Source organism: Orcinus orca, chromosome 11, assembly GCF_937001465.1.
Source record: "Orcinus orca chromosome 11, mOrcOrc1.1, whole genome shotgun sequence".
NCBI lineage: Eukaryota > Metazoa > Chordata > Mammalia > Artiodactyla > Delphinidae > Orcinus > Orcinus orca.
The window spans coordinates 81,648,401-81,667,011 of NC_064569.1; the positions used below are offsets into that span (position 1 = coordinate 81,648,401).

At 38.1% G+C, this 18,611-nt stretch overlaps 1 protein-coding gene and 1 long non-coding RNA gene across 15 annotated transcripts in view; one reads left to right on the forward strand and one right to left on the reverse strand.

The window, feature by feature from the left end:
* Nucleotides 1-11,495, reverse strand: part of ANKS1B (ankyrin repeat and sterile alpha motif domain containing 1B) — a 1,164,750-nt gene extending 1,153,255 nt beyond the window's left edge. For 5 of the 14 annotated variants that reach the window (XM_012532919.3, XM_033427673.2, XM_033427669.2 and 2 more), the window contains exon 1: nucleotides 10,735-10,929. In XM_012532919.3, the coding sequence (XP_012388373.1) occupies nucleotides 10,735-10,868 (134 nt within the window). In that variant the 5' untranslated portion in view covers nucleotides 10,869-10,929. Of the gene's footprint in view, nucleotides 1-10,734 lie in introns of all 14 variants that reach the window. The other 9 variants (XM_049694296.1, XM_049694295.1, XM_049694294.1 and 6 more) reach the window with 6 other exon arrangements.
* Nucleotides 11,496-11,694: 199 nt separating this feature from the next.
* Nucleotides 11,695-17,399, forward strand: LOC117201150 (uncharacterized). The gene is made up of 3 exons (XR_004483118.2): nucleotides 11,695-12,001; nucleotides 12,751-14,937; nucleotides 16,101-17,399. It is a non-coding gene; the product is annotated as an uncharacterized LOC117201150 (long non-coding RNA).
* Nucleotides 17,400-18,611: the final 1,212 nt, after the last annotated feature.

An 18,611-nucleotide genomic window follows, 5' to 3' on the forward strand; every position in this document is an offset into this window, starting at 1 on the left:
ACCAAGACAGAAAGAAAGGCTCTGAAAAGGGACAGAGGTGCACAGAAAGAGAGGAGGTGAAGGTCCTAACTGCCTTGGTTCCTTGGTTTTTCTACACAGCCTAACACTAGATTTGATAAGGTCCCTGAGTTGTTAATGAGCTCAGTTAAGAACTATGAGCTCAGATTTATCAGCTTGAAAGAGATAAACTATAAAGTTTATTAAGTGAGGACTATGGTGAACACTTTATTTTCCTCCTTTTGTAAGAGGGAAGAAATAAGGAGATATAAATCACACCCATCTGAATCACACCCATCTAACAAGTTATTAGACCACCTTTGAAGACAACAAAAGTTATATAACATCAAGTGCCTAGGAAATTTTGGATAAAACAATTCCACCCTGTTTAAGGTGAAAATGATGACTGACAAAGAAATATTTTAAAACATCTTTAACTAACTTAACATTGAATTCAGTTTACTGTTTATGTGCCATCAAGAAACGAATGTAGGACTTCCCTGGATGTCCAGTGGTTAAGACTCCGCACTTCCACTGCAGGGGTCGCGGGTTCAATCCCTGGTGGGGGAACTAAGATCCCGCATGCCACACAGCACAGCCAAAAAAATAAAAATAAATTTTAAAAAATTTTAAAACTTGGTAAATAAAAAAAAGAAAAAATGTAAAGCAAAATACTGCCTATAATGTGAAACTGTATGATGAGCAAAAGCAAAAATAATGAGAACTATGCAAGATCTGAAATACGTTACTATATAATTTTGTAGAAAATGTACTTTCTATTTATATACTGGAATCAGATTGGCATTTTCATATTTTAACCAAGGACATACATTGGTCCCTATGGAACAAGGAAGCAACATGGCACAATAAAAAGATCTCTGGGATCAGAAAGACCTGAATTTAAATCTTGGATCTGTCACTTACTAGCTTTGTAACTTTGGGCAAGTTATTCAATTTTTCTGCTCTTTTACCCCATATATAAATATGGAGTTAATAATAAATACCTTTCAGAATAGTAATTCCACTTCTAGAAATGTATATTAAGAATATAATTTTATGGAAAAGATGATTTGTATAACAATGTTCATCAAAATATTACTTATAATAATAACAAGTAAGTTAAAATATCCAAGTATCGAGTATTAAGGGAATGTTTAAGTAATGGTATATACATCACCAGATCAGTGGTTCTCACACTTCACAGAGTACACAGCAATTAAACTAGGGAAGCTCGTAAAATGCATATTCCCAGACCTTATACCCTAAAATTCGGACCTAGTAAGTCTGAGATGGGAATAGGAAATGCATATTTTTAACAAATGACCAGGAGTGATTCTGATGGAAGAGGTCTACGAAAATTCTGCATTAAATGGAATACTATGGTGTGATTAAAAATATGATTATGAAGACTTTGGAATAACACTGAAGAAGTTTGATATATTACTAAGCAAAAAATTCAGGATTCAAACTGTATGCTCTATCTAACAGCAACTACATTAAACATAGGAAAAAGTTATTTTAGCAATAGGATTGGAATGATTTTTACTCTTCTACTCAATTTTCTGAAACACAGTCATGCTATTATCATAAATGAATAAGTAACATATCAAAATCTGAAACAAAAAGTCAATGGATCTCCATGGCCTTCAGATTAAAATTCAAACTCCTAAGGGCAGCACACAAGTACTTCAATCTCCAGACTTACCTCATATCCATGCTCTATAACAAACTACTTCTAATACCCCATATCATATATATTCTACATTTTCACACACAATTATTAAATATACTGTTCCTTTTCCCTAAAACACCCTTCCTGCAAATTGTCAACCTGACAAACTCCTACTCATTCAACAAGATTCAAGAATCACCTCCTCTCTGAAGTTTCCCCTGACTACTCCTCCAAACAGACTAAAGGTATCTCCTCCTTGCTGCTGGCATTCCTGTAGCATTGTTTGAGACTTCCATTACAGCACATATCACACTGTATTAACTCTTTGTTAAATATTCTCCCATTATTCTACAGGTACTTGTTTGTAATTCTTCACCTTCTCCATTATGTCTCCAAAGTTTCTATGAAATTCAGAGTAACAGACCACTGTGGTCACTGGCCAAAGCAAGTCAACAGGAAGCAACTCTGTTGCTACTCCACCATCATGTAGTTTACCATGCCAAAGAACATCTCTGCATAATTCCTGCAGCTCCCCACAAACTCCCACTCACTCCCATGCCTCCATACTAGAAGTAAAATATCTATACAAAACAGGGATAATTCTCTAAGTAAATACAGCAGTTTTTTAGTATATTCAAAACATAAGATACTAAATTTAGCATATTTATATGCTACATGAAACATTTCAAATGCAGATTAGTAACTAGAGGTATCAAACAAGGATTCAAAGTGGCTAAATACTTATTTGGGGGGGGAGAAAAAAAGAAAAGAAAACTTTAGTGTGGAAGAATGCTAATTGGGATCCAGGGGACAGAACTTCAAACACCTCCCCAGTAGCGAAACATGGGTTTATGAAAAAACCTACATATTGAGTAAACTTACAACATGAATTTTTTTAATAACAAGAAAATGGATGTGGAAGAATTTGAATCTAAAACCACATTAGATATTAAAGCTCTTATACAATTCTATATCTTTGTAATAATAAATAAAAACATCTTAGGAATAATTTCTGGAAATAGGCAAAATATATACCATATGCTGATACCTAAGATCAGTATATAACAGATATCCAATAAAAAGTTCTAGGGACTAATTAAGTAGCAAAAAAAAAAAAAAAAGGATTTTCCAGCACCAGCCCTATGCTATCCTATTTCTCTTGTCTCCAATCAAATCCCTTTCCCCTTCTACAGCACCAGCCTTGTAAGAAGAAAGGATAAATGACCACCTTTATCCAACCCACTCTTGCAAATCTGAATAATCCACTCCATCAACTCTGCCATTAGAGTTCCAAAGCTTTAGTATTTTGGCCTAAATGTTGTTTCCTCTTTAAATGAAAATACTAAAAGAGCTTCCTCTTCCTAAAAACCTTTACCAGTCAATCATACTTCAGTATGAATTGTCAGCACCCACAAATAATTGGTGGTGGTGGGGTAAGGTTAGGAAAGGCACAAGGGCACTGAGTCCATGACATGTGAGGAGAAATTAACATTGAGAGATGCAGGAAACTAGAGATGATGAAAGCAAACTCTGTAAACTCCACAATTTTTGTTCTTAATCTACTTGTCACTATACACAGCCCACCCCAACTCTACGCCTCACACAAAATCTGCTACTCTTGAGAGGGACAGTTGGCACAAGAACTAGAGGCAGGTTGAACCTGTACTAATTAGAATGGAGAAGAGACTTTCTTTCTAGAAAAAGAAATTTGAGCAGGAAGGATTAGAGGAAATGGGGTACAGGGAACAGAAATATCAAGCAGGCAGCAAAAAATGAGGTTGGCTGTTTATGCCCACAACCATCAGTCAAGAGATGATGCAATTTAAGGGCAACAAGTTTAGGCCAATTGTTTCAGCTCACTTAACTAGAAGTAATACCACTTTAAATAAAGCTGCTCTCACAACACAATAGAACCCAAATAATTCTACAGCACAACTGAATCAAAATTCATTTTATAGACAGATTCATAAAGATATGCTGTTAAATAATAAAGCACTATATATAAGAAACATTCCCAGAGGTGAACTTTGGAGATTACAGTAGAAGGAAATGAGGAAAACAAAATTTATCCTTTGAACATATATTTTGATTCACCCTCAAAAACCCACACACTTGCAAGCCTCACCCAGGTTTAACACAAATGTAGAATTCACCCGCTGTCCTACTGACACAAAAGAAGAAAATCGGACTCTAAGAAGAGTTCTTAGATCTGTGTTACACAAAAAAATGCAATGGGCTGTCAACTGGCATTGTGCCTCTGGCTGCCATATGGTTTACATGACCATGTCATCACAAACTAGAGAAAGAACTGGCACACAGATGAGTCTTCTGTGTAAATTCCTGCTTTTTCAAATGTAAGATAATCTCTCATATCAACATATAATGAATAACCAAAACTCATCATATTTTAATTAATTAAAACCATGCTGCAATATGTTCAAAATGGAAACCAAAGACACACTGAAATGCACTAAATGTTAAATAGCTTCAGGTTCTGTAGGTTGAAATTAATCTTTTCTAACCCATGATTTGAATTAGAGTCAGCTTCCATTTCTAGTTAAATACTCAGGAAAATGTTCTAAAATAGGCTCTTTGAAAGAATTTTCCAAAATTACCTCAAATGCATAATTAAGTAAATTATTTCAGTATACAACTGAACTAATCAAATTGTGTTTACTGTCACCCGAGAGTTTAAATTGCTAAGGTCAGTAGGCACACTACTGAATACTGTAAGTTTCTGCATTCATGTCAGTGAAGACCTACTTCACTCATCTGCAGCTGTAAGAAACCACTGAGATGCACTAGGAATTGGGCAATGTAAAAACGGACAGGTTGAGTAGTCACCAACTGGTTGTCCTAATTCCCTGCTATACATCAGCCTCACAGTTTTGAAGAGGGAACTGAAAACCCTTTAGTTAAGAAAGAGGTCAACACCAAAATTCTCTCCTCACTCCCCATCATGCAGCTGGCACTGTTCACTCTGGCAGACACAGCTCCCTGAACATAATGGTGCAATCACCACTTCAAACACCATTACTATCTAAAATAGATAACCCACTTGCAACTTGACTATTTTTATAGATATAACATTGCCATGCAGTTTAACTGCTCTATTTGTGATTTATTGCATTTAACTAATACAGTTTCCCTGGAAATGAGTACCTTATATCAGAGTCCCAATAACCACAATTGCCCAAGTAGTTGTGAAAATTGCAGTACTTCCAAGTTGCCTCTTATCTCCTTGTATCCATCACCAAAAACTTCATGAACTGAATCCTGAATCTGAAAAATTTATAAGCTCTCTGGTTTATATACCTTTGATAACAAGAAGATTATTTTTTCCTCAGTTCTTACTGATATACTTCTTCACATGGGAGTCTTTTGAACTGGATTCCTTATGTTCAACAAGAATTTACTAAATACACTTTACATAGTATTCGACTCTTTGAGGCATTAAGAAAATCAAGTAAATTTGAGGTATTAACAAACTTTTTACTGCTTTATCAAAGTACAAATAATTCTTAATCTAGACTGAAAAAGAAATAATTTAACACAGTTTAAATGGGAATTATTCTTGTTTAGATTAAAAGGTAGTTATGCCAAAGAGAGATTTTAAAAAGCTCTGCAGCTGTCTCATGAAAGATATGTTAAATAAAATGAAATTTCACATATAATATGAAGGAAGAAAAGGAGGGAAGCAACTCAATTTGAGTACTCTAATGAGCTCTGATGAGCTCAGATTTTTTTAAGGATGAAAGAGGGTGGCGAGAGGTCAAACTGAAAACAAACACAAAAGTGAACTTGTACACTTGCCCTAGAAAAAGGCTAATGTCCTTTCCAGCTAAGTTTGGAAAAAAGGAGGGAAGTAATAGAAGTTCACTGCTATGACAGCTAATGTAACTTCAATCCCTCACAAAGTAAAACTGTGGATCGTTTTAGACCACAAGAGAATTTCCTAAGACATCTAACAACACCAAGAATCTGATTCTTCCCAACTTCTACTTTGCTCTTATCCCTAGTGAGAATCATTTTCAAACCAGAAAGGATAAACAAATAATGCTAGGAGATTACTGAAGCTCCAAAAAGACAGAGATCATAAGAGACAATGATGCTTTAAATGAATCTAAGTATCCAAACCCAAAAGAATTAGAAGCAAGGGGGTAGAAGGAATTTGCACAATACTAGGCATCATCAATGGTTCGCCATCAGAAACAAGCCATAACAAAGTAGCCTAATTTTCCTGGAATTTATAGACTTACTACTACAGGGGTAGATCAAAGGAATGACAAACAGAACATAATGTGAATATAGAAAGGCAATGGATAAAATACCTCATAATATTCAAACAGATATATTGGAGAGAAACAGCTGGCTAATAGTTCTGTTAAGTGGCTTCGATGTTAGTAGGAAGACCAAGCATAAAGATTGCCATTTTTAAATTTATATCAACCTGAAGAGAGGTTCTTTAGAGGTTTTCATTACACAATACATGTTCGCTGTAGAATATTGGAAAATGCAGATAAGCCTAAATAAATAAAGATCACCCACAATTCCACCATTCAACAAAGAATACTATTTACATTTTGGTGTTTATCATTCCAGACTTCTTAAGGTACAGTATAAATGTTCACACACACTTATTCTTTGTTAAAGAAAAGGATCATACTACAAATGCTGTTCTATAACTTTTTTTTTAATTCAAATATCCCAGTATATTCTACACTGGTCAAATGACACCTAGTGCATTTTGTTCATTTCTGGTCACCACATTTGAAGAGAGTCATTGAAAAATTTGAGAATATGAAAGAAGAAAAAGAGGGTAGTGAAAAGTATAAAAATGTAAGTTCTTACCACCTATGCTCTATTGTCACATGACAACAGGCTGCTAAAATCTTGGGAAAAAAATAGATTTATAAGAAAACAATATAGCTAAATATTAGCTAAAGAACTGCCCTGGCTACTTTGTATTGACTCATAAAGCCAAACTAGTACCAACTGCTGGAAATTACAGGGAGGTGAATTTCAGCTCAATAAAAGATGAATTTTTTTAATTATTAGAGCTGTCAAAAATGGAATGGATGGATCTAGCCATTGCAGGGTTTAACAGAACTGGAATAACTGGTAAAGGATGCTAGAGGTAAATTCTCTAAGTAAGAAGTTGGATGAAAAGGCCCCTTTCTATTTTAAGGTTCTGTGATTCTAATGGAAAACTTACTACAGAAATTTACTCCTAGTATAATGTAACGCCAAACCCTTAGTAATTAAGGCCTTAAGACAGACAGTCAACAAAATGGTAAGGAAATGGAGATATTTAGTCTTGATAATGAAAGTAGGAAGAGGTGGCAATAAAGACCTTAAAATTGTTGAAGCATTGTTACATAGAAGTTGAGATTAAATTTATTCTGGAAAGCTCCAAAATTTAAAACTAAAAACAAAATGCAGCAGTTCAAGAAAGGAAGATTTCAGCTCAGTGGAAGGGAAGGGAAGGTTTACTAATAAATTAGAGCTTTCTAAAATGAAAAAAAAGAAGAAATAAAGTCAAGTGCTTTAAAGCTGTGTGAGAAATAACGGCACAATGATGAACACCAATGTGCATTAATTTCTTTATACCTCATTTAATCCTTACAACAGCCCTATATGATAGGTATTATTACTATTTCCACTTCATAGAAGAGCACAGTGAGGCTTAGAAACATATTTATATTTATTCAAGGTCATTTTTACTACTGCTAAAACCCACAGTGTCACCCAAACATACCTGACTCCCCATCATACAGTTACTGCTCACTTAGTAGGTAATATGTGATCAAAAGCATCTTCAGAAAAGTCTTTATCTACTGATCCCTCAAAGGGCAGTTACAAGTTGTTTTGGGGGTTTTTTTAAGCAAAAAAAAAAAAAATTTAAGGATTTTTAAATTAAATTATTATTCATAGCAAAAAAGTGTTCAGATTAGACTATCTAACTGGCCATGTACCTTAAACTTTTGCAAATAAAACAGATTCAGTGAGTAAGACTTAAGATGCAGTAAGGCAAATCTGAATCACAGAACTTAAAATCTTTGCCATTACTAATTATGTGACCTTAGGCAAGTTCTTAATCTTCCTATCTCTTTAGTCCTTCATCTAAGAAATGAGGACCAACATCTTAAGGTTGATACAAGAATTGAATGAGATGACACACGCATTTAGCACAGGTTCCCACCCTATTACTACACAACACAAGTAATAAAGTAGGGCAGGGGAGTACCAAACCTATTCCACAATTCATTCCAAAATAGTTTAAAATTTTGAAGTGCCATTATGTTTGAAGGAAAAGGGATAATTACCTATTATCCTGTAAATAAACTTTTGATGACAATCATTTGTGAAATAAAGTGACAACTAAATAAAATGTGCCTTCTTAGGAATTTCATTTTATGCAAAGGATCACCAAAAGAATATAATTTCAATTCTCATTTTCTTCAAAGGCACTGTTTTAGTTATTTATTCAGTATGAGATAGATAAATGCAAGTTTAAAGGTTATTGGTTTTGATTTTGATGTTTTACAGCTTGGTTCAAACTACTCTAATGAACACACTTTTTTTAGGTTTTTTGTTTTGTTTTGTTTTGTTTCCTATGTGCGTTCTCATTGTAGAGCTACTATTGTTACCTCTGACAAAACCAGCAAAAGAGAAAACCTCTCATTCAAGAAGTACATTGGGGTCAAAATTTTGGTGTTTTATTTATGTTTACCAACATTAAATAGTTGCTATTCTATTCCTAAAATTTGACATCTATTCTTTTTTTTAAATGGCACAACTGAGAAGGTATTTAAAAGATGTTTACCTTTAAGTCCTATCACAAAGATAAGCTTTTTAAAACACCATTTAGCTCAATGAAATTAACCAAAATTCTCACTGTTCTCAAAGAATTCTTTAGTGTTTTTCCAAAGAAATTGATTATTTTTAGAAACCTCTTTCAGGATACAGGTTTCTAGCCACAATTATTTTTATCACTGATATGGCCCACTGGCAAACATACTTATTTTACCTGCAATTTAAAACTATAGCCAAATAAACTGCTTCTGTATACACTACCTGTGACTAAGGGCAATTACTAGAGCTATAATCTGAAATATTACACATTGTCTAATTGTGATTTTTTGTTATGACTTCTAAGCTCTTTACGTGCCACAGTTGAAAACCAGAAGTACTTAACTTCCTTTTGACCCTTATTTGTATCATCAGTAAAATTAGAAATGATAAATGATACTCTATTCTTTGTCCAAAGTATAGAGCCAAATGAGAAATATACAAAGAAATTTGAAGTACATGTTTTAAAAACATATTTCAATTTGATACTTGTAAAAAATTTTTTGGAGGATGTGATTTAGCTCTTTGGCCAGTCTTTGTAGAAGACATACATACTCACAACAGCAATGACATCCAAACTCAGTCCTTCACCTTACATCTCCTTTCCCTCATATCTCCTAAAGAGAGCAATCTGGAAGGGCTGGCATTATTAGATTCAAAATCCCTGATGGAGTTACAGAGAGCTGAGCTATTTTGAAAAATTAAAACAGTGACATGGCAACAGTCCAGATAATAAAATGAGTCAAGGTTCTACAGGATGTAGAAAAAATGAAAAGTGCCATCTACTTCTGATTGAAAGTGAAAATTACTCAACAAGGGAGTACACACAAGAGTCATCACTTCTAAGACTTAATGAAAAAAATGTCCCATAAATATTCATTGTTCTGAAGTGAACTGTCATTCCAATAAAATGTCACTGTCAACAAGTATAGATGATCACTTGGAGTTTTCTAAAATCCTATCAACTATTTTCCAACTAAAGTCATTACACTGTAATAGAAATATTCTCATTTACCCTATTGGCCAGGACTGTAAATAACTGCTTTATCTGACCACCACAACATATGAAAACTTGTGTAAAGAACACAATGTCATCACCCAAAAGTTTGTATTAAGCACCTGTCAAGAGTAGCAAGAAACAGTTTTTAAAAACCAAGAAAATCACTTGAGCTTATAAAATTTTTTAAAGTACAGCTGAGCTGTCTAAGAGATGTTTTAGGGTAAAGATATGAATGATGATTGATGCCTCCAAAAATATCCAGGGTAAACTGAATAGCCATGATTTTAAAAACTAAATAGCTTTCCTTGAATTTTATCTAGTGAATATTCTTCAGGCTTCCTCCCTCACAACTGATTTCATTTGCCCATCAATTCAACTTTTAAGTTAATTGTTTTTTCAAACATGCAAATCAACACTGCTATTTCCAAGGTACTGCCTGCTGAATAAAGACCTTGACATTTTTTTAAAATGTCATCTTAGAAAGATTCTCCAAGCAATATTAGTCTCACCTGGAACACCTTCCCATTAAAAGGCCTCTACTATATTCCATATACACTTTCCCAATCCCGACCTGGCATCCTTCATCCTGAGATATAATAACCAAGTTTCACTCAGCCATGTCCAGGTGGCTGAAAGTACTGCTGGGGCTGCCTAACCTGCCTCATCAAGTTTTACACACACCCTGTACTGATGACATCTCATCAGAAGGTTCACTTTCTTCATTTTGTGGGATCATATCCCACAGCACAGCAAATGCCTTCTGCAAGGGAAGGGTAGCAGCAACCAAAGGCTGTGGCTTTTGCAGGATAATTGCACGCACGCAATACTTCTTTGCCAATTTCATTTAAGTAGACAAAAAAAAAAAAAAGGCCGGGTTCGAAGCAGAAAATATATAATAAACACTGATGTAAAGAGGGTGAAACGCAGAAATTCTTCCAGCAACACTAGTACATGTGTAAGTTCTGCACCACAGCTCAGAGAAAAGTAGCTACCGACGCATTGATGGAAGGCTATCTTAAAATTACTCAAAGAATCTAAGGCATCAATCTGACTGGGAGGTTCATGCCTCCTCTCCATACACACATTCTGTTTTCCTACCTAATTTAAGAATGAATCGCTGGCAGCCACCAGGTGCAATAACCATGAGGCGCAGGACGTAACCATCACGATGCACAACGAGGTGTGCAGACCCGGAGCCGGTTCCAGTCCTTACCTTAGCAGATTAGACAGGGGCAGGGGTCCGGATCCACCGCCCAGGATCCCTCCTTTCCTGCCAGACAGGAGTTTCTCCACCAGAGCCACATTTCCAGTGCGAGCAGCTTCCAACAGCTCCTGGTCCTTCCCCATAGTCTCTCACCGACTCCCTCACAGAGTCCTTTCCCCTTCGGGTCTTCCTCCCCGCCCACCCCCACTGGCCCCAAATCCAGGGCCCTCCCCGCCCCACCCTAAGATAATGCCAGAGCTTCAGCACCGGGAGATGCGTGCAGCCCCCAGCCGGGGACACCACTCTCCGCTCCTCTTCGGGGCGCAGCTTTCACAATGAGAATCAGACCATGTCTTGGAAGAGGGTCTGGCCGAGCTGGGAGCCGCGACGCGCCCTCACAGCCACTCCCCTGAATTCCCGGGGCCTGGTTCCCGCGGGTGGGGCGTGAGGGGGTGGGGACCGGGGGTGCTTTTGAGGAGCGGGAGGAGGATGGTGAGGAGTGAGGAGGTCGGAGGAGGAGGCGGAGACCGTCCTCGCCTGAGCCCGAGCACCGCGAACGCCCGCGGCGGCGGCGGCGGCGGCCCGCGCGCCCTCGCGCCCCGGCCCGGGTTCTCCTCAGCTTTCGCGCCCGGCCCGCTCGGCGGTTAAGGCGGCGGCGTCCGCGGCCCGCGGCGGAGAGGAGCGCGGCGGCTGTGGCTCTAGCGGCCGCGGCCCGCGCCGAGGCCGGGCGGTGAGGACGAGCCGCGGCGGGCGCTTGCCGAGGGCGGCGATGGCGGAGGTGGCTCGGGGATGGGATAGGGCGGGCGGACGCCCAGGTCCGTCGGCTGCGGCGGCTGCAGCTCTGAGGCCTGGCGCCCAGGACGGCCGGCGTGCGGGGGGCGTGTGCGCGCGGGCAGGTGCGGCCAGTGAGTCCGTCCAGAGTTGGCGGGGGGGGGGGGGGAGGGTTGGAGATGGGGGCGGGGCGCCGGGACGAGATTCTCCTGGTTTTCGTGGGCGGGGACCCTCCCTCTTCCAGTCTCCTTGGGAGAGATTTAACCGTGTGAGGACTGGAGTTCTCCGGGCCGCTGCGACTCCTCAGCCGGGCGGGCGCCGGCGCCACGCCTCGGGTCAGTCACGACGCTGAGGAAAATCCTCCATGTCCGGGATGGGAGGCTGGTGATGCTGGGAAGGAGCCCTCTGCCACCGCTTATGTCGGTGTCCGGGTGACTGGACCGGTTTTCGTCCTTCCGTTTACCTCCAGAGACGACTGAGACCTGCCCTTGCTTAGAAAGAAGAGGTTTGTTTTATTCTAGTTTCTGTGACACTGGCCACTGGAATGGTTTGTGACTGTTCCAGTTTTTCTAAGGTCTTTCATCAGTCCTCTATTTCAGTTGGGCTTTGAGGATCTGCTGACTTGTGAAAATACCAGGAAAAAGGCTCTCATTGAAAATTCTAACACATTCACACTGGGAAAAAATATAAATGAGCATGGATTAGACACCCACTTTAATTTGCATATTCATCAGCAATTCATTGTGCATGGTTGGCTTGATTTTGTTAGCTGCTCTCCTTGCCCGCTATGGAGAACACGCATTTATTTTCTTTTGAAACTTCCTGTGACACCCTGTGCGTTGCCTTGCCCTTGGAATAGACTTCATAAATGTTAACTTGTTGGTAATCAGTTGGGAGGAAAGGGACATAATGGGCACTTTCCTCACAACAGTTCAGTGAACTGGATATTACTACCATATATCCATTTTGGTAATGAGGAAATAGTGGGTCAAAGGGTTAATTAAATTTCTCAAGATGCTGCACATAGTAAGTGGCTGACAGAACTGGACCACAAAACTGACTCACTGCTAGCCCATGCTCTTCCCCATATACCTTACTGCCCCCATGAAAAAATAAAATGGACAGACAATAATCATCACAGACATTTGATGAGCGGTTACTAGGTACCAGGTACTATGCTAAGTTTTTTTCATGTTATCTCAGCCTTCATAACAATCCCATGAGATGGGTACCATTTTTATCCTTATTTTACAGATGACGACGCTGATTAGCCCAAAATCATGGAGCTAGAAAGTGAGCCAAGACTCAAATCCATGACTGCCTGCTATAGGCGGAAATTTTAAGTAAATAACTGGAGAAAACTTAAAAGACATTCAGAGATAAGTAACAACAAATGTATATGTTAAAATTTTTTAATGAAATTTAGTATTCTGAGATTTTATTTGAATGGTTCAAAGTGTTAGGTATATTATGGTTGCTTATGGGAGGTTTCCTGAAGGAAGTAGATTTTGAGCTAGTGGGGTTTTGTTTTGTTTTTGTTTTTGAATCTGTTTTAATAATAAGATGATATTATATATGATAATAATATGATCCATGATATTCTGGGACTAGCAGACCAGTTAAAGAAACAAGAGGTAAGGAGCCATTAATTTCATTTTGAAAATGGCACACAGAAATCCTTCTTCCACTTTCCTAATGTTGCCACCTAAGCAAAACACATGTATCCCAGAATATACTGTAAGTATTCAGTTGGTCAGAGCTAAAAAGAACCCACAATTTTGAGAAGCAACGTTTCATCATGGCTGAGTTAGTGATCAGAAGGGTCAACCCCCAATGGGAAACCATTAGTAATGATTTATTCCAAGAATCAGTTCCACAGTTCCAGGTACTCTAGTGGTATATGATACTCCAAGCCAGTTTTCAACTTCAAACTCTTTGTTTGTAGTTACATCATAGTTTCTTGTTGAAGAGGACAAAGGCTTGACTGCATGGGAACTAACATGCAAATTAAAAGTGAAAACATTTTTCCAAAAATCTGGAGAGGCCAAAAAAAAAAATTCAGATTTTTTTAAACATCCAGATTTCATCAAGGTATTTTGCATCTGTGTGTAGTGGAAAGAGCCAGAAAATCTTGGGAACCAATTGCACAGGCTAGATCTCAGTTGGCACGTATGTAAAATGAAGTTATGTCTGATGCTCTCCACTGGCCTTATATTGTATGCCTATGATGAAATATGGTCTTAGTCCATTAAGTTATATGCATAATTGAAGCTAGAAATCAAGTATGGGGATAAATTGGAGATCAATTTCTATTCTGTTTTAATAACAAAAATAAAAATATATTTATTCTCCACATTTTTCTAATTGAACCTTTTTTATTCATCAAAATCTATCTTTGCTATTCTCAATGGACAGTATTTATTATAGTAAATGTATATATGTACCAGGAACAATACTAGAGTATTTTTTCTCTTTTTATTTATTTTTATATATAATATAATGTGTATATATACACATGTTGTATATACTGGGTATATATATATCATTATGCATGTTTATTACATATTGTTAGATATTATTGTATATATGTTTTATACACACATACAAACCAGTCAGGCTTAAATGAGACAAAGTAAAGAATCTAGTATTGTTCCTGGTACATAATAGCATAATATTATCTATATATATACTAGATATTATAATTCCTGCAGAAGCTCCGAATCCCTTACTCTAAAGTCTGATATACACAGATGTAATTCTGTATACTTTTAAGCAAGTTGAGAATTATTGCAAGTCACTCCTCTTGGGGTTGACTAATAAAAGAAGGGACTAGGGTTGAGACTAGAAAAGAGAGATAAAGCAAAAGACAAAGCAAGTATAAGAAGCCTTTGGAAACATAAAGTAAAGGAACATGAATCAAGATCAGTCTTAGAACTGCATACCAAGGTCTGTTTGCAGTGAGGAAGAGGAGAAGATGATGTCTTATAGCATCAAGTTATCAGCTGAGCTAAGATAGGATAACTCTGTGATTTAGGGAATGGATTTGGAAAATATCTACTTTCTCCATCTTGAGCTCTACACTTATTCTGCATAACTGGGACTGTGATAGGCTGTGGGACAGAAGTTAGCAGCTCCAGGTTACAGAATACTATGAAGATATTAGACATCTGAATAGAACACCAAGTTCTTGCTTTCTGCATTCCATTTAAGTTTGTCTCCTCATGCCTACATGGCACAAACTTTGCCCTTCATCGTCTTCCTGAGGAAACCCAGACACCAAGCATATCATCATGTTTGCAGTCTTTCTGAATTTATGGTCATGAATGTTGAAGGCCATGGAATGTCAATCACCCATCTTCTCCAGGTTCTAACCGACTGAGAATAGACGCAAGGAACCAAATGAGCATCTCATTAGAGTGTCATCTTTATTACCTGGATGAGGTAAGTATCTAATATCCCACAAAGTGCAGGGATCCATATTAAAACTAGACTGAAAATGAGACTAGGAACTTCTTCTCTGTAAATGTGCATCCTGAGACCTGTCTGTGGAGAAAGTTAGATCTGAAAATTCATATAGCCTGCCAGCCTAAAGCATGTCTCACAAATGGAATCAGAAGATCAGAGAGAATGATAGGTTTCTAGGGCTGCCTTTGGAAAGCATCCTGAGACTGGTACTGATGCCCAAGTATGCCCACCATCTTGTTAGGTAGCAGAAGAAAGCCCACTGCCCTTCTTAGTGATCCATGAGACAGGCATTGCAAGAGAGAAAGCAAGCCAGCATTGAACCTGTATCTTGTTTTAAAGGAAAGTTTTCCCACCCACTGGTAAAGTGATTCCAATGGAAGCAAGTAGGGAAAGAAAGCAAAAGTGTTTGCTATAGTACAATTCCCTCTTGGAAAAAGGAGCAGAAGTTTCTTCCCCCCTAGGGAAATTTGATGTGGAAAAATAAGGGTTTCCCCCAAGACCATCACATCACACTGCACAACATTCCACCACCATCCTGCTGATTCTATCATTAACTTCCTCCTCTCTCAGAGCCCCCCTGCCTATGTGCTACTACCTTTGAAAACCTGTGTGCCCCACAGGTGACCCAGTACACAGCCCACTGAAAAATGTAGTCTTGTCTCCAAACTATTTCTCACAGAAAGAAACCCCTGAAATGCCAAAAAATAAATAATTTTTACCATCTCTATTTATTTTCCATTGAGGAAAAGAGCTAGCATCCTGATAAACCTATTACACAATATCTAGAGGGGTGACTAAGAAGACACAAAGAATGTAATATGCACTTTTGGAATCTCATCTATGTTTCTCAAGGGCTAATACCTCCTTCTTACGCCCCATCCTCTACTTCTGTCTTTCTCCTACACCTGGGTCACACACTTTTTCATTAAAGGGCCAGAGAGTAAATATCTTCAGCTTTGTGGGCCACACAGTCTCTATCACACTACTCAACTCGCCATTGTGGCATGAAAGTAGCCATAGGCAATATTCAAAACAGAGTGTGGCTGTGAACCAATAAAACTTTATTTATGTATACTTAAATTTGAATTTTGTATAATTTCCACGTGTCACAAAATATTCTTCTTTTGACTTTTTTTAAGCCATTTAAAGATGCAGGGACTTCCCTGGTGGCACAGTGGTTAAGAATTCTCCTGCCAATGCAGGAGGCACGGGTTCAATCCCTGGTGTGGGAAGATCCCACATGCCGCGGAGCAGCTAAGCCCATGCACCACAACTACTGAGCCCACACGCTGCAACTACTGGAGCCTGCGTGCCTACAGCCCATACTCTGCAACAAGAGAGAAGCCACCGCAGTGAGAAGCCCGCGCACTGCAACGAAGGGTATCCCCTGCTCGCCGCAACCAGAGAAAGCCCGTGCAGCAAGGAAAACCCAACGCAGCCAAAATAAATAAAAGAAAAAATAAAGAAAAGAAAAAAATAAAAATGAAAAAAAAGATTCTTAGTTTACTGGCCATATAGGCCATGGGTAGGTTTTGGTCCATGAGCCATAAGCCTACAGATTTAGGAGTGACTTATTCTAAAGCCCTTTTGGCGGATACTACTTCTTTGCTTGGCCTGATTGTTTAGAGGGGAGAGGAGGGCAGGAGCCTGGAATCAAATTATCCCCTCAGGCAGCCAAATATGCCCAGCCTGGGCAGAAAGGAATGCTTCCCATCAGCAAATCATCTCTAACTCTCTCATATCTCAAGAAAGATCCTTTCTTTAGATGAGCAGAAGACTTGTCTCCAGAGGAGATACTTAAACTGAGACTTGAGAGATATATGGCAAAGGGAAGCAGGAGGTGGAAAAAGAGTGTTGCATGAAGAACACTGTTTGGAAATCTGTACACTTTGCTCTTTAGAAGGCAGTTGGGAATTATACTCTCAGAACTAAATCCCTATGTTACCTCCTGCCATCTTTTCTTTTACCTCTGCTCCTATCTTGTAATAATTCACTCACACCTCGTAATCATGTTTGTATTGTTTATGGAATTTAAGTGTATTATTGTTATTGAATGTTCTTAATTTCAAAATTATATAAAGTATTATACAAATGCTTTTTCTAAAAATGAAGTTGTTTTTTCACTTGCATATATTCTCTGATTCTTTTTTTTTTTAATAGGAGTTCTTTTCCCATTTTTTTTTAAAGTCTTTATTGAATTTGTTACAATATTGCTTCTGGGTTTTTTTATGCTTTGGTTTTTAGGCTGTGAGGCATGTGGGATCTTAGCTCCCCCACCAGGGATTGAACCTACACCACCTGCATTGGAAGGCGAAGTCTTAACCACTGAACCGTCAGGGAAGTTCTTCTGATTCCTTTTTTAATTGATGATATTTGCCCACTTCAAAGGAGCTTCCCTCTTTCGTCATATGAAAAAATAAATAAATAAATAAATAAACCATGGCTTGTATGTTTTTTAATGTCTATGTATACTTTATGGATCAATGAATAAGAATGGGAGTTAGCTGCATGAAACAACTTGAAAATAAAGCTAAGCTGAATGAGAAAAAATGAATAGTTAATTCTAACTATAATCGTCCAGCATACATATGCTTTTTAATTCTATTACACTAACAAAGAAACATGTGCAACTAATTCTCTATTTATTTACCACAATCCAAAGTCCTCCCACCTTCCATATTCATGGACCATCTTCTTCCTATTACCCAGCTGAGGTCCAAGCCTGCCAACTGGGGGACCAAGCTGGGCTGGATTTTCAGCCAAGAACAGAAGGGGAATAATTGTGAGATTTTCCTGGACTCTGTAGCTAACATTATCTGACTAAATGTGTCTTCTTCTACGTTGGTACCTAAATGCTTTCCAAAGCACTTTTTCTGTTATACCACAAATTACGGTTTTGTAATTTAAACACATACACATACCTAGAACTGTGGTCAGAAGATCTGGGTTTCAATCCTGGTGTGACCTCTTCTTAGCTTAGAAAACTTCTAGAGCCATCAGTCCATAGACAAGTGTAATACATACCTTTACAAGTTCATCAGTTTGCTATGGCTGCCATAACAAAGTACCACAGACTGGGTGGCTTAAACAACAGAAATTTATTTCTTCACAATTCTGGAGACTAGTGTCTTCAAGTTGAAGGCAGGGTTGGTTTCTTTTGAGGCATCTTTCTTTGGCTTATAGATGGCCACCTTCTCCCTATGCTTCACATAGTCTTCCCTCTATGTGCATATGTCCTAATCTCTTCTTATAAAGACACCAGTCTTATTGGATTAAGGCCCATTCTAATAACCTCATTTTAACTTAACTACTTCTTTAAAGACCATATCTCCAAATACAATCACATTCTGAGGTACTGGGGGTTAGGACCTCAATGTATGAATGTAGAGGGGACACAATACAGTCCATAAGAGGGTTGATGGATGTTTTGTGGATCAGATTAAATGAGATTTAAAAAGTGAAGGCATTTGACTCTTAGTAGATATGCAATAAATGCCAGTTAAATCTAAACAAGTAATTTTTTAAATATCCATTTTATATTATTATTTAGTACAATTTTTATAGTATCCATATCTAATGTAATGTTATCCAGAAACATTTGATGTTGAAGGTAAATTTTAAATAAGAAATCTACTAGGGATACACAACTA